At 36.5% G+C, this 16,443-nt stretch overlaps 1 protein-coding gene across 8 annotated transcripts in view; it reads right to left on the bottom strand.

Moving 5' to 3' along the window:
* The window catches only part of SPHKAP (SPHK1 interactor, AKAP domain containing), a 119,568-nt gene that overhangs the window by 58,713 nt on the left and 44,412 nt on the right, over positions 1-16,443 (bottom strand). For all 8 annotated transcript variants that reach the window (XR_004423649.1, XM_033111822.1, XM_033111820.1 and 5 more), the window contains exon 4: positions 14,674-14,787. Coding sequence is in view for 7 of the 8 variants with exons in the window: in XM_033111822.1 (XP_032967713.1) it covers positions 14,674-14,787 (114 nt within the window). In the remaining variant the exon portion in view is untranslated. The remainder of the gene's footprint in view (positions 1-14,673; positions 14,788-16,443) is intronic.

Raw genomic sequence — 16,443 nt, 5'->3', positions numbered from 1 at the left:
CAGCACTTTGCCTTTTAGTATACACAGTGTCTGTTTTCCAACATTAACGACGACTTAGGGCTCAGGTGTAAGAGAGCTCAGGCCCCCCTGTTAACTTACTTCTTGAAATCTGAGGCCCAGAAATAGGGAACTGTGTCTCCTGATCACCTACTCTTTAAATTACCAAGGACTTGCATTTGATTTTTAAAGAGCTGACAAATGTGTGCTCCTTTCTCTGAATTGGGAACCACACATCAAAGATTTCTCGAAGACCATGATCATGGCTTCTGTGATTTTCCAGTAGGTTGTGAAAATCGGGATGGCAAATTGGGTTTACAGGTCTAAAACTACTGTTAGTAATTATAGCTTTGAGAAAGACAAAAGCTAGATTTATGCAGGAAACAATATTGTTCACCCAAAAGATGCCAGATCTTTAAAGGGAAAAAAAAGGCACTATATCTGTCTAATTCTCAGATGGAAGTCAGAGGATAATACGATGAAATGTAATTTCTTAGAACATTTGGGGTAGTTAAATTAGAAGAAGCTTAAGCAGTAAAGCACAAAAAGGCTTTACTGGAGTGAAACAAGAATAGGAGAGCTTATGGGAAATTGTTATGGAAAGGTCATTTTGATAAAAATTTCAGACATATCATGGCTTTAAGCTAAGGGAAGTAGAGATCAACCATTTAAAGTCTTGATGGTGGAGAGTAAGTCCACTTGAACACTTGACACAAGAAAAAAGATCTGAGAGATTCCTCAGATAGAACAGAAACTGTCTTGTTTTTCTCCATCCTAAACCAATAATGCAGAAAAGCAGATTTATCTTTCAAAGTGTGAGCCTTTTGCTTTAGAACAGAGGTTGGCAAACATTTTCATAAAGGGCCACGTAGCGAATATTTTAGGTGTGTAGGCCATGAAGTCTTTATTGTATTTAGTTAACTCTTCTGTGATGGGGGAGGAGCAGCCATAGATAATATGTGCATAAATGGACATGACTGTGTCCCAATAAAACTTTATTTACAAAGACAGACAGTGGGCCAGATTTGGCCCAAGGGTTATATTTTGGAAACTGTTGCTCTAGAAAATCAAGGATATGAAATCATAAGACTTTACTTTCCCAAGTAATCCTTTAATTGGCAAGTGACATTTAATTGGCAAGTGACATTGGCCATGGTGACACGGCCATGCAGAGGTTACTTGGCAAATGTAATGGGAAGACCTGGTTTCAGGCACCAACTCCATCACTTTATGATCCTGGACAAGTACTAAACTTTTCAACACCCATATACATTTCTGCACTTATAATACCTATTCTGGCTACTTCATAGGATTTCTGTAAAACCTCAGTGAAATACTAGTATTAGTGGAAGCAGTTTGTAAACTAAAGCATTAGAAAACTCTGATTATTAACAGGTGACATGTGAGCAGAAAAATTATTAGCTAGACACTGAAAATGGTAGCAATGAAAAGCATGCAAATCTATGGAATCACTAAACAAAAAGAACAGGTGGGTCATTCTGTTGCCATGAAGTCAGAGGGCTAGAAATGACTGCAAACAATATGGAGATAGTACAGGCAGGGTAAGAGACTCGACTCTGGGTTAGATTGCCTGGGTCTTATTCCTGGCTCCAGCGTTTACTAGCTGTGTGACTCGCGTATACCTCCCAAGTCAGCCCTGCCTAGAGAAAATAATACTCCTAACTGTGTTTTCTGAATTAGCGAATCCACATAATGTTCTCAGCAGAGATTCCTAGCAAAGCAGAAGTATTCAATAAATATCCATTCTTTTTTACTGAAAAATTGCACAAAGTCATATAAGCTTGGAATGGAAGAACCTGCAGAGGACATTTACCAGATGTGTGAGTCACCTGTATGGCGTTGCTACTCTATGCTTACTCCATCTTCATCTGAGTATATATATTATTAGAGATCTCCTACTTTGCACAGAACTCTGTATAGGTAATGAATTCAATATTTCTATCATTAACAGAAAAGTTATCTCTTCATAGAAAAAATAAAGCTGTATTTGGGCTGTAGTGTCTCCTTTTATTCCTCCTACACATTTCTAAACCCAAATAAAATATTGGGTAGTGTCTTGTCACCTTAATAAATGGTGCCCACTGGGTGGAGCTTCTAGAATGAAACATTGACTAGGAAACTGTCCTTCACCTGTTTCTCAAAGGATTGGCTAACAAATCCATGCCCATGTCATCTTGCAAGGGCAGTGTTTTCCATGAGTTGCTTCCTGGCATTGTTAATTAGTACTAAACTTTTAAAAATTCTAAATCAGAGATGATATTAATAACAGAGTAGGCCTACAAATAGAAAATAAACAAATGGCTGCACAACTGATTTCAAAGGAGCTTAAAGCTTACATGAGTTTTTCCCCATAACTATCAACACATTAAGAAAACATCAGGCCCATTTATTTCCCATTTTCTTTATATTACATAAATACTCTTTATTAAAAAATTAATCAGTTTTTTTTTTGGTTTTGCTTTCAAACAAATGATGTGATGAAAAATTTCATGCACCACAGGAATCCATTATTTCTACAATATCTTAAATGTCTTGTGGAGCTTTGTTTTAGGCAATCTCTAAAATGGTCAACATTGATTAATTTTGATAACTACTTTCATAAACTAAAAACCCATGTGGACTTTTCCTAAGCATATTAATAAATTCTCCCTTCAGTTTCCAGGCACATGAACAGGGCTCAAGTCCAAGTTTTTACTTGTCTTCTTTCAAAGAACTTCTCTGTAGATAAAGGAATCTCTGCCTCTATGAAGAGTCAGAATGGATTGTGACAGATCGGGGGAGAAGGGCATCTTTGCAGACAAACTTACTGAAGGAAGGAAAATAGCCAATACGATCGAGTGGTCATAAGAACAGCTCAAAGCCTGTGGCATTGACTGATGAATTCCCTTTGCAGTTACTAAGGTAAACCAAAAATACACCTCTAGTTCTTTTGCCTCTTAGGTAATTCATACAGAATGTGTTTTCACAGACTAAGCATCAGAACAACAGCAATCTGCTGAGTTAACGGAACACCAATGTGAAGGTCAGTGTAAAAGAAAATGCAGAAACATTATGCTGGTCTCCCTAATTAGGCAAAAACATCACTTTCTTCCAATACAGTGCTGTCAAGAATAAATAAGCATTTGGAAAGAGTCTTAAAATTAGAAGGAGCTTCTGAGCTCACATAGACCAAATCACTTGGGACTATGTCATGATAAATCAAGTATAACCCTTAATTTTAGTATCAATTATTTTAGCCTTCACCTACCTCCTTTTACTTGTCAGTGCTATCAGACAAAAAGTACAGTGATCAGATAACTTTTTGTGGGTATAGATACATCTATCCATGAATTTATAGTTGAAAATACATGAAAATTATGGTGGTTTCAAGGATACATGACTAAGTTCTCTTGTAGGTTGATAACCTGATTAATTTGGAACAAATGACATAAATAGACAATTGGGTCTGCTCTGCAATTAGCATTACAGAGAATGACTCGGTTTTAGCTTCTTCACATTTATCACCCTTTGTTAGGCCCCCTTTAATGTCTAAGTAGCTTCCAGTGAATAACTAAGTTATTGCAAGTCAATTCATGTAGTATCGAAGGAAACATTTCACAAATCATTTACTTTGTGGGCTTATTTTCAAATTATATTCCTTAAAGTTAACAAAAAAAGTGCTGTTTAACAAGTTTTTAATGGTTGCTCTGGACATCGAGTGACACCTGTTAAATGCTTTAGAATAAAATTAACAAAAGCATCTTCTGAAGTTGGACTCCTTGTATTACAAAGGACTCCATTTTTCTCCTCCCTGACAGAAATATTGGCTCTCTCCACAAATATTCAGTTGTCAGCCTTATACAAAAATGAGATGTTCTTCCTCAGGGACATTAGATGTTTTAACTTTCATGAGAGAATGCCAACTCTATCTTCAACAAGGCAGAATGCTAAAGGATATCAAGCTCCCTTAAATGGGAGACATAAAATCCCTAACTCTATAGTTACCAACCCAGCCCAAGTCACAAGCTCAAATACCTCCAAGGGCTAAGCAAGTAACGTAGAGTGAAATGGGCTGGAAGAAACTAGGATGTTCTAGATTTGGATGAAAGTGAGGAGCTCTGTGGACCAACTCCCCAATGAAACAAGCAAAGCTGGCAAAAACTGTAAAAGCAGACATTTTAATTCTCTAGAAATGGTCTTAAGAACATACAGCATATGAAGAAACATTTTTCAAGAAAATGTACTAAAACTCAGAACAGAGAGCATCTGTGGCATTTAAATCACAGCTCACGTCCTCTCTTCCCTTGCCTCCCCTTCTTCAATTCAACTTGACAAAAGCTCCATTTGGGCCCCCTCTTCCCTCAGCTCCTGAACAAGAGTTACTGGATCTCACTGAGAGAACTGTATTTTGGAAACTGCTGCTATTGAATTTGGGTGATTTTTGAGATGTTAGGGTGGGTGTATTGAACAGGCACTTAGAAGAAAGTCTGTAGGCCAGAGATGGTGATCACTGGTCTCCAGATGTGGCTGAAGCCATATGAGACATAGATGAATGAGCCAGTGAGAGAAAGGACAAGCCTTCTGCACAGACCTTTGGGAAATGCCACATTTATGTGCCAGGTGGGAGAGCAGAACTAAAACAAAGGATTGATCCCAGGGGCAAGAAAATAATTAGAAGAGAGAATACTTTTCTTGAAGCCATGGAGAAAATAGCTAGTTTCCAGAAGCTGAGTGGGGCTATGAGTTCAGCAAGTTCTGCTAAGAGCTAAGCAATATAAGCCGTGAAAACATGTCGGTGGATTTGGAGACCATAAAAGCAATTTCAGCAGCATGTTGAGACAGACAGATAGTAGAGCTAGTGTACTCTTTGTTAGTTTTATTGGTTTTTCAGTTTGGTGGTCAAGAGAGGAGGAAGAGGGGATCAGGTTTCACAGGAGCTAGGGTCAAGACAGTGATTTTTGTTTGTTTGGATATTTGCTTTTTAAAGAGGATTTGGAGAAACTTAAGTATTTATAGGATGGAGAAGAAGAATATTCAAGTACATGAGAACAGTGGGGAAGAGTACACTTAATAAGAATGATGACCATTTGTTCTCTTTAAAGACAAAACAATTTTGAAGGAATATAATAGTGAAGTAACCGAGAAAAACTGTTATTTCAAAATAAAGTAAGGAATACGGGAAATTACAGTAAGTTTCCCAGGAATTAATCTGAAAGATTTCCCCAAATTGTTCTGAATAAGTAAAGCTTAAAAGTTGAAATGACTGTTTCATATGAGCATAGGTAGACTGGAAATGTCTGTAAGAATTTTTTTTTTAAATAATTTTTTTATTTTTCAGTTACAGTTGACACACAGTATTGTATTACTTTCAGATGCACAGCATAGTGATTAGACATTTATGTAATTTGCAAGGTGATCACACCGATAAATCTAGTACCCTCTGACACCATACAATTATTACAATGATATTGACTATATTCCCTATGCTGTACTTGACATCTCTGTGACTATGTTATCACTACCAATTTGTACTTCTTCATCCCTTCCCCGTTTTCACGCATCCCCCAACCCCCTCCTATCTGGCAACCATCAAAATATTCTCTGTATGTGTTTTTGAGGTGGCAGCTGGTTCCAAGGTAGCCTAGAGTAAGGAAGCAGCATGAGCAAAGGAACTTAGATGTTTGAAGAATGGCAACTATTGTAACGAACCTGGGGAAAGGGTGGTGAGGAGGAGTGAGAGCTGACTGGGAAGCAAATTTGGACTGGGCAGAGGTGAAAGGTCTTACGTGGATGCCTGGGTGCAAATACACCTAGTCGATTAATTTTTATCTTTCAGACTATTCTTTTTGGATTGGGTCTTTATGAAGTGAATTGTTTATTTACCAGAACAACTTCCAACAGAAATAAATATATACTATATTATATATATTATATAAAGTGAACATTATATAATATATAATACATATATGTATATGTATACATGCATATATATGTATATATGCACACATATGAATAAAAGAAATAAATTGGTGTAATTCATGTTCACTGTCCTTTACTTTCTAGGTTAGGTAAGACCAAATCATCCTCTGAGAATAAGGCCACAGAGGGTATTGTCTGAGGGGGGGGGAGTGGTAAAAATGTGGACAAGATAATTCAGGTAACAAGAAAGAGAGTTCTGGTAATGTACATGGTCCTAGACTCCCAGAATTTTTGAGCTAGAAAACATTTGAAAGATTTTTTTAGTGACAGAGGTCCTAAATTCAAATGCAAATAGAAGTTGACAGGTACCAAGAATGAAGCCAGGTAGGCACAAGTTGAAATGACAGATGTCAGAAACTGGAGTCTCATCAGAAACTATGATTTCATCCCATAGATGTGCTCTGTTTTGTTTACATAAGGTTGAAAGAACATTTTATTACTGGCTAATATTTAGAAATCAGATCTAATGTAGAAAACTAGATTTCTGACTTCTTCTGAAAAATTAGGGAATCTTCAACCCAGGGCCCGTAGTCCCATTTGGAATCAAGGTGAGTTCACATGTCTGCTCTTTCTAGCTTGTGGGGGAAAATGTGGAAGGAAATAACCTGGGTGTCAAGAATAGATCTATTCGGTTGTAGGATTAGGGTGCTTGTCTTTCTTATTGTTTTCAAATGATCTGTTATGAAATTGCACTAGATTTGATAAAATAAAGAAAATAAGTTATAAACAATGTAACATATCTCAGCCTAGAAAGTGGTTGCCTGGGATGTTTCAATGGTACTGGATTCTATTTGGTGGTGGAAGCAACAGCCATAAATTAATTGATCTTGATCGATAGGCAGTTATCCTGAGCTGGTTTTGACTATCTCATGAACTGTTCGTTTTCAGTCCTTCCTCTTGGAGCATATGGCCTTTGATGAGAGCAACAAGTGGACTGAGACCACTGGGGGAAAGTGGAGACTATGTTTTCGTTCCTCGTCTAGATGGGGTGAAGTGCAGTTGCGGGCGACACGCAGGAATAGGAGATACCTCAGGAGTGATTGGAGGTCCAGGTGGGAGAAACTTTAGAGCAGCAGTGGCAAGTGGGTGGGGTCTTGCCCTCGACCCACCACCCACAGCTAGGGAACACAGGCCGGGTCTGAAGACATCTTTTGGTTACAATTGGAGCGTGGGTGCTACTGGAATCTGGTGGGACAAGGCCAGGGATGCTGCATAACATCCTACAATGCAGAGGTCAGCCCCCTGCAACAACATATAATCAAGCTTAATAGGACCACAGTGTCAAAGGTTAAGAGACCCTCCTTTGGAAGAACACATCCGTGGTGTCCCAGCCACTGCCGACTCAGGGTGTTTGCTTAATGAGTAGATATAACCAAACCTAAGGCATAACTTAGCAAGAAGCAAACGTTCCGTCACCCCTTTCAGTCATTTCAGTTCTTGGCAAGTGCATCGAATGCCTCCAGATAATTCAATTAAACTCCACTGTTACAGAGGCTATGGCCCAGCTGGTGTGTTAGGTACTATCTGAAATAATAAGTGAGGGCTATCTTTGGTTTTAAAAAGAGTGTAATATCCAAGCATGGAAGGGCAGAGATTCTGCCTTTAGCGTTCTCTCATTTCCCAATAAACTTTGAGGATGAGCTTGTCTCATTGTTACAAAAGAGAGAAATAATACTCCCGCTGCTCTGACCTAAAACCCAGCATCTCACGGTGGTCATTGGCCAGCCCTACTTTTTATTTCTTCTTCTTATTTATTTACTTTTTTAAAACTTGAGACTCTAAGTTATAAAAAAAACCAAAAAAATGCTGTTACATCTAACTAGTTTTCCTGGAATTTTGGAAGAACTGATTAAGAAGGACGTGCTAATCCAAACAAATAATTCGACTAAAAAGAAATAAAAATTATGTAGTCAAAAATCCTTGAAGCTATAAGGTATTTTAATGAGAAATATTGTTTGTTATTGTTGGATTTTCTTGACGGGCTTTCCACTCAGAGGAAAATGGCTAAATAGCAGGAATTGTATGAGATTTGCAACTCAAAGCTATTCTGAGCTATTTTAATAATGCATTCTTCTGTCAAAATAAATTGAAAAAAAAAAAACCAGTTGGGAAATAGCACAAACACTCAGGTTTAAAAATATTCAGATCTAGTCTACTCACTGTATTTTTCGCGGCAAAAATATCCAGATACATAAAATACTTCATTATGTATTTGAAACTCAGGCTTACAGGCTTAAATTATAATCTCTTGCTTTTTTTGGGGGAGAGGGATCCTGGGACACAGAGATCACTGTAGGAGCACTTATCAGATTACCCAGTGCTCAGTGTCAGGCCCCCTTCTCTCTACACACGCTCCCTGGTTTGACTTATCTTTACTGTCTGAGGGTCATCCTGAAGACTCTCAAATCTCTCATCTCTCACCCTGATTTTACCAACAGCTCCAATTGGTACATCCAACTATCAACTTGACGTTTCCACTGAGATGACTGAAAGATATGCTGCGTCCTCTCCCTCATCCCACCTCCCCCACCTGCCCCTCCTCCCTCAGTTCCCCATCACAGTAAATGAAACTCCTGTCCACCTAGGAGCCTAAGCCAAAGTCATAGGCGTTATTCTTGACTTCTCTCTTTCCTTCATCCAATCCATTGATGTCCTGTTTAATATATGTTATGTACAATTTTGTGGCCTATGTTATATACTATATTGTGAGACTTTATTTCCATGTATTTAAAATTTTGCGAACCTGGTTAGTAAAGGATGCATAAATCTTCATGGTATAGATAGATGCCCAGTATTTATTTAACCATTCCTGTACTGAGGGACGTGCAAGATCTTTCTAATTTTTGCTGTTACTTTTATTGAATACTGGTATCGTGCTTACAGTGTGCAGGCACTGTTCTAGTACTTTAGAAATACTAATGCATTTAATCCTTACGATCCAGGAGATAAATACCATCATCACCTCCATTTTGCAAATGAGGAACCTGAGGCACAGAGAGGCTAAATATCTTGCTTAGGATTTCATTGCTAGAAAGAGGAGCTGGGATTCAAACAAAAGAAGCCTGATTCCAGAATCCACGTTCTAAACCAGAGTGCTATGTTGCCTTAGGTACGTCACTCTGCACATCAACCGTATTTTACACCAGTCTGCATGTAACTCTAGCCATTTTTTTAGAATATACTTCCAGAAGGGGATAAACAGGCAGGACATTTACTATGTTTTAGGTTGTACCTATTACAAAGTTTTCCTCCAGAAAGATTATGCAAATTTTGTCAGTTTGTGTCCCCAATGTCAGTTGTCGAGTGTGCTCTAATTGTGCGTACATCAACACTGGGTAAAACAATTTAAAAAAAATATTGAGCAATTTATTAGAAACAAATTACTTAAATAGTTATAGTTACATCTTTTTGATTATCAGAGAGGTTGACTTTCTATTTCATGTGTATACTAACAATGCATTTCTCATTTTATGAATGTCTTTGGCTTTTGCCAACCTTGTAATTGGAATTTTCACTTTTTTCATATTGAATTATGGCAACTTTTCATGTATTGAGATTAAGACTCTGAGTTTGTCACATATATTGCATATATATATATATATATATACAGTTTTTTTTTTTAAGAGTTGTTATTTGGCTTTTCATTTTGTTTCTGTTGTTTACTGAAGAATAAACATTTTAAAATTAGTTTTTGCAGTTGCATCATGCTTAGTCATATAAACAATCATCTCTATTTTCCTCTTACTTCTTCATATTATGAGTTATTAGAAGTCTCATTTCACTTATGTAATGCTTAGCTGTACGTTGTAATTCTTTGAGCCATTAAAAAAGTCAATGACCTTAATTTTTATTGTGTATCATTTTACCTACAACATATAAGATTGAATTTGGACTTAATTTTCAATCTAAATAGACTTGTAAAAACTTTCTCTTTAATAGTTTCGGGATCCAAGACATCGACAAATGTATAAACCAGATCTAAAGCGTATACGCAAGTTACTACTGTATTATTTGGCCACACACTTTAGGTGTAGCTCTCAAGTTATTTATCAAAAGCTCCTTCTCAGTTTTATTGATCACTTTTTCAGTTCTTGTGTCTTACATGTGACTTTCATGGATGTACAGACTCCTACTTGTTTTGGTGAGACTCTTTTCTCTATCATCCCTCTGTATCATTAAAGTGTTCCCAGTAAAGTGCTCTTTCTAATTTATTGGCTTCTAGAGGCATGGTAAGGTTGAGTGGAACTTTTGTTTGATTTGATTGTGAATCTAAGAGTTTTCTCAGGGACCCTTGGATTTCCCAAGGTGCCTCGGGGCTACTGCCCAGGGCAAGGTGAGGACACACAAACCGGTTGTATTCTCCTAAACGATGAACCCAGAATGTCCTTCTTTTGTCTGTTTTATCTAGGGCTGGGATAAGAAGCAAGCTTCCAAAACAGTTGCCTTTGGGACTAATTTAAGGCGGGGATACTAAAACCCCTAGAAATATATCAAGATGAAATAAATGGAATTTACCAGAACTTCTCTCTTGAAAAGCATATCTGGATGAAGTTGGTGGGAATAATCTATTGGGGTGGGGGCTGGGAACTCCCTGTCACCCCCTCCTTGCTTAAACTGCCTGCTGAGGAAAGTGGGTCCACTTAAATATAGGGCTTTTGTGTGGCTCAGTCTCGTTGACTTCTGCCAACAGTGTTTGAGTTTTTACTTTTCTGCAAGCAGTATTTAGCTTCTTCTTGAAATTGTTGAATAAATATTTATATAATATCACTGTGCAGTGCACACTGAATTAGTAGCCTAAACTAGATTTTCTGCAGATCTGGGTTCAACGCTGATTTTAAATATTTATGTTCTACATTGAAGTATGTAGGGATAAAAAGGCATCATGTCTGTAACTCATTCTCAAAAGTTTTAGGACAAAAAAATCATAAATGTGGAGTTTCATATCAATGCATATACACATACAAAAGAAAGGATAGAGCAAATGTAGTAAAATGTTAGCATTTGGGGAAGCTGGGAATCCTTTGCACATTTCTTGCAACTTTTCCGTAAGTCTAAAATTAAGGAATTAAAAAAATAAGTTCCAAAGGAAATAAAACACATTAAAAATTGCACAGTTCTATAACAAATACATATGTCTATAACTGACATATATATTTCTTTGATCATGTGAGTCTAGATTCTTCCTTAGACCAACTTATCAAATGAGGAGTTTGTGTCTCCTCCTTAACTTCTTTTAATTTCAGAATAGGCTAGATATACATATGTTTGGAGAAAGCATATAAAATCAAAAGCAGCCATCTGAGATATTTTGTCACTGTTGCCACTGGGTTGCATTCACATCAGAGACCCACTGAATAACTGTCAAATATCTCCTTAGTTTTGCAATATCATGTGTGGAATATTGAAGGCTACTTGGGATCTTGATTTATTTATCTATAAATTTAAGAGAAATGCAACACATGTTCAGATACTGTGATTAATCAATTAAAATGCATGCGAGAGGGTATAATTTATTTGCGGCGTGATAACCAAATGTCTTAACATGATCACTAAGGAAAGAGTTTGATAGTAACTATGAAGAGAAATAATGTGAATTGTCAAGGTAATTTTAATGAAGCATTAAATCAAAAGATGGTTCCTAAAAAAATCAAAAGGTAAATTCCAGTAAATAGCAAAGAGCAATAGTGGATTAAAAAGTAACTAAATTAGTTTTTAATTAAAAAAAAAATGTCATGAATCCTGAAAAGTCCAATTCCTACAACTTGTGTTACGGACTTCTATGAACAGAATGTCTCAGCAGTTGGGTTGGGAGATTGGGCTTCCAATTCTGTGATCCTCCTCCACATTTCTCCTGTTTTAAATAACCAGGTTAAGACAAAAAACACCCTGAAGGCTATTATATGACTTTTTTTCCAAAATGGCAAATCAGAAAGAAAATAAAATTATATATAGTTTGATAGAAGAACACGATTTAGAAAAACATAAGCATGGTTTCCATATTTGATACCTTTGTGAAAAATTTTTTTTGGGGTGACTTTCAGGGGGCTGCTGAGACAGACTTCCCAGCTAGCACTTCCTGTTTGGGGCGTCTATCATGTTACCGACTGCATAAAACTGCCCTTCACTAAGCCTTCTCACGTTAGCTGTGAAATGAATGCAGTTCCCTATCGATAATGACTAAAACTCACCCTTTGATACTTGAGAACAAGCAGCCATACTGACCCATGCACACAACACCCTGAAAGTTTCCCAAGTCTGAACTTGTCCTTCAATAACATTTTAAAGTGGACATTGGTACACTGAGGTATTTGGTTTTAAGAAACTGCAAATCCAGAAACTTAGAGTTCAATGTCATGGATACCAAGCCAATCAAAACTGGGTATGAAAAAGGTGGTTACTAATTTAGATCAGGAAGAAATTAGTTAAAGAAGCCACGACTCCCATAGAACAGAGTTCCCCAGAGTACAAAGCAATAAAATAGGGGACAACATTTCTCCTCAGATTCTGTGGTGATTATTTGTAAATAGATTTAGATTCAGGATGATTTTATTCACCTAAGTTTTAGAAATTAAGCTTTAGTAATGATATTATTTTAAAATACCCCCCCCCCCCAGTTACAGTTTAATTTTCATGCTGCTGTGTAGAATCTGTTTTGCAAAGGAATTAAATCCTTTTTCCCTGACCATTTTGGCTATTCCTTCTATGTGGCTATTTTGATCAAGAACTCTTGTCGTGGTCAGCTCTTTCTATAGTTCCCCTCTATTTCTCCTCTAGATAATATCTGCCCCTCAGCAATGTCCAACTCTAGACTCTGTTTCTTCTCCCCATCCTAGGAATCTGTGCCAAGCTGGAAAAAGAGAAAGGACTTGTAAATTAAGAAGCAGTGACTACAGGATGCTTTTTGAGAGATTAGAGCTAGTTTTCACAGGGATCCTGAAATTTAGGTTTAGAGTCGTGGACAATTTTTAACATTTGTGTCAGTTTCAATTATGACAAACTACTGCGGGAAAATAAATCTTCCAGGATGCCTTTTGTGTGTGTGTGTGTTTAGATTTTTCCCCTTTTAGAAAGAATACAAAGAGCCATAAAGGCAGGGGGAATCATTTCAACCTCACTGAGGTCATCTGACACGATGGAGGAACAAAGAATTAAGAAAGGAAGTCAGATAATTTTAAGTCCAAATTTGAGTCCTTTGGATTGGTGGGGGATGGAAGGAGAGTTCTTTTACACTCAGGAAGATCTAATGGTAATCTTAAATTTGGCTATAAATTTAGCATTTCTCGTAGTAGATCTACAATCTAGATTCCAAAAATATAAAGTTTAGAGAAGACCCCCTTTTGCCACTCACTATACAATTATTAGTGTCCCAACTTTTGTACCTTCTTCAAATGGGTGATTTCTTAATACAGGAGCTGCTTGGATGACAACTTTAACCGAAGTGTAGCTGTTGATAGCTTTCATTCTCCATTTCTCTCCTTTTACAATTTATAGTTGTGTAATTAGAGATCTGTATCAAGAAATACCTACATTTTCCAACTCAGAATTGAATTTGCAAAGAAGTAATCACTAATAAATTACTTGCCATTTAATCCTTTTGTGTTTCCCCCCCAAATTTTTAGCCATCAACTAGTTTTCTGGACAAGTGATCAAAAGTCCTAAAAGTAGCAGAATCAAAATCATTTGCCTAAACAAAGAGATTAAATTAAGTCTGTTGAATGGACTCAGCTTTCCTTGTGCTATGAAGCTCTGCAATGTGAAATGTTCTGCATCCTTTGTCTACCAGTTCTGGTTCTGCTCATTATATGTAAAAAGCTCCTTTCTCCATCCCATTTTAGTTGCTTCTTCTTCTTTCTTTTTTCCTTTTTTCTTTCTTTCTTCTTCTTCTTCTTCTTCTTTTTTTTTTTTTTTTTTTTTTTGCTTCTAACAGAAATGCTGGCATGCAACTTCCCTCCAGGAATAGCTCACAGCCAATGCTCTCAATTTAGTCATGAGAATTGCATTTCTCTCCTTTTTGGAAATATTCTCCCTCAAGCTTGATAACCACGACCTCATAAGAGCTAGGTGATTTCAATTCAAATGAAACATACAGTTTTATAGAACATACAGGAAAGAGCATATTTCACATCAACCACATGTACTCACGTTCTAAGTCGTAAGAATTATATTTATGGATAAGAGCATCTGTTCCCTTGAAAAGGAAAGTTTTGTATGTAAAGCTTAACTTCAGTATATTAAAATGCATGCCTGTGTATTTCTTAGGTTGAAAAGGTTTTCAAACAATGACTATAACTTATAATAAAAATGGTAGAAAAATTTCACACAATTTTTGTGATGGGAAATACCTACTCACAGAGTTATAAGATACATTGAAAAGAATCCTAGAGAGCTCTTGAATGGTTTTTTATTTCTTACACAATTCTGTTTCTGAATCTTTTTCTTAGTTTTGAAAACACAAACACAGCTTTCCTTTTCGGAGAATTGATCAGGTTAATTAACCTGTTGAAATGAGCAAAATTAGAGTCAAAACACGAGCCCTGCATAATTGTTTTGCTAACAGTCCTTATAAACCAGTTTCATACTTTCAAAAGGAGATGTTCCCAACCTGCTATTTAATGAATTAGGGAACATCTGTCCAAGGTATGTGTACAGGGGCGATTCCCTCTTTTCTCAGACCACACCCTGAGTACGTTTACTTACAGAAGCGCAAGTTGTGTTTTCACACTTGTCTTCCAGAAAACCAATCTGGCAGGGTGTCCTCTGATTCTGCAACCAGTAGTCTGTAGACTCGAGCAGGCTATTGCTGCGAAGAACCTGAGGGAACCAAGAAAAACCTTAGTGCTATTCCTCATGGTCTTCTGTTTAGACAAACATCTCTTTTCTGAGGAAACTAAGTGTTTTCTTTTCCAGAGTATCTGGATGTTAGAAGAAACTTGCAAGATGATTGTACCAAGTCTAGACTGTGTAAAATATTCAACCAGGAATGGACGTTAAAGGAGCATATTGATGTTAGTTAATACTGATGATTCTCCTGTCATCAAATCCAGCATCTGGAAACGTCAGTGTACGTGCTACTTTTGCATAATTGTCAATCAAATGCTTATTTGGGGGAATGGTTCAATTGGCAGTGGGGATCAGATTTCATTTTAGTGTTAGTACTCTTTCCCACGCTGAATATTTTCAATTTTAAAAGATGTAGTGTTTTTTCCTTTTAGTGCAATACTGCCACTGAAATGATAATTATTGAGTTCTTCAGCTTTGCCAACCTATCTATGAAATAGGGTACAATATTTCTAGAATACCTATGGTGCCATGTTAAGTTTAAAAATTATTAGGAATCAGTAAAATGTATGACAGCAATCATTTTTTCATGTCGGTATGTTATGGTAAAGCAGTGCAAATTTGAATACATGATTTAACAAAACCAACCATGATTTACAGATGCTTTGTTTCTGGGCTTGGATTAAAGCAAGGAAGAAATATCATTTTTCTTAGCCAAAACATTTTGAAGATATAATCTCATAAATAACGAAATGATTCAATGTCTAATGTATCGTAACACTACCCAAATATTTTATAAGACTGTTTCTCAACCTATATAAGATTTCCAGTGCTCTCCTGGTACCCCTTACTTTATTAGGTAACATGTCTGCTAACATTTGACTAGTACCTTCACTTAAGCAATATAACAGATTTAATCAGTTTGGTTAATGTGTCAAAAATAGAATGACACTTCAATTACCTTTCCTTTGTACAACAAAGGATTGCCTTCTTTTATTCTGTAAAGGTAAAAACACAGTAATTTTTGTCTCTGAAGAGTGAGTTAACCAAATATATTTCTGACACATTTTTTTCTATAACATTTTATGTTTTAGCCAGGTGATATTATTACTTTTAAATCTTTTCTCACTCAACGTTTATTATTACCTAGAGATGACAAATTTTCATCCTTCTTTTCCAGAACAGCATAGAGACACTTTGTGGATGAGCAGGTAGTTAGCTGAGTAATGAACTTGGGTTACTACTGCAGAGTAAAGTTGGCAATAGAATTTCTCGGTTCTCTTAAAAGATTTTTACCTAAATTATGGTTCTTAAAGTGTGGGCTGAGACTCCTAGGGGATCCCTGAGATCTTTCAGACTATTTTCAAACTATTTTTATAATAATAATAAGGCATTATTTGCCTTTTTCGCTCTCGTGGTCTCTAGCAGTCAATGAAGTGCAACCAAATGAATGCAGACACAAACAGGAGAGTCCGGCCGTCTTCTGTTAAGATAGACATTAAGGACTTTTGCTAAGTATGTAAAATGAAGTCGCTCTTCTCACCAAAATGTTTATTTTGGAAAACATAGGTATTTTACATAAAAATATGTATGTTAACATTTAATGTGCTTATTTCTTATTATTTTAAAGATATTTTAAAATAGATTATTGTCATTTTAAATTGTTATTGTTAGTTAAAATTAAGTGAA

The sequence above is a fragment of the Rhinolophus ferrumequinum genome, chromosome 8, assembly GCF_004115265.2.
Source record: "Rhinolophus ferrumequinum isolate MPI-CBG mRhiFer1 chromosome 8, mRhiFer1_v1.p, whole genome shotgun sequence".
NCBI classification, from domain to species: Eukaryota; Metazoa; Chordata; class Mammalia; order Chiroptera; family Rhinolophidae; genus Rhinolophus; species Rhinolophus ferrumequinum.
Note: the sequence above shows the minus strand (reverse complement) of the source record. Positions and strands in the feature narration are given on the sequence as shown.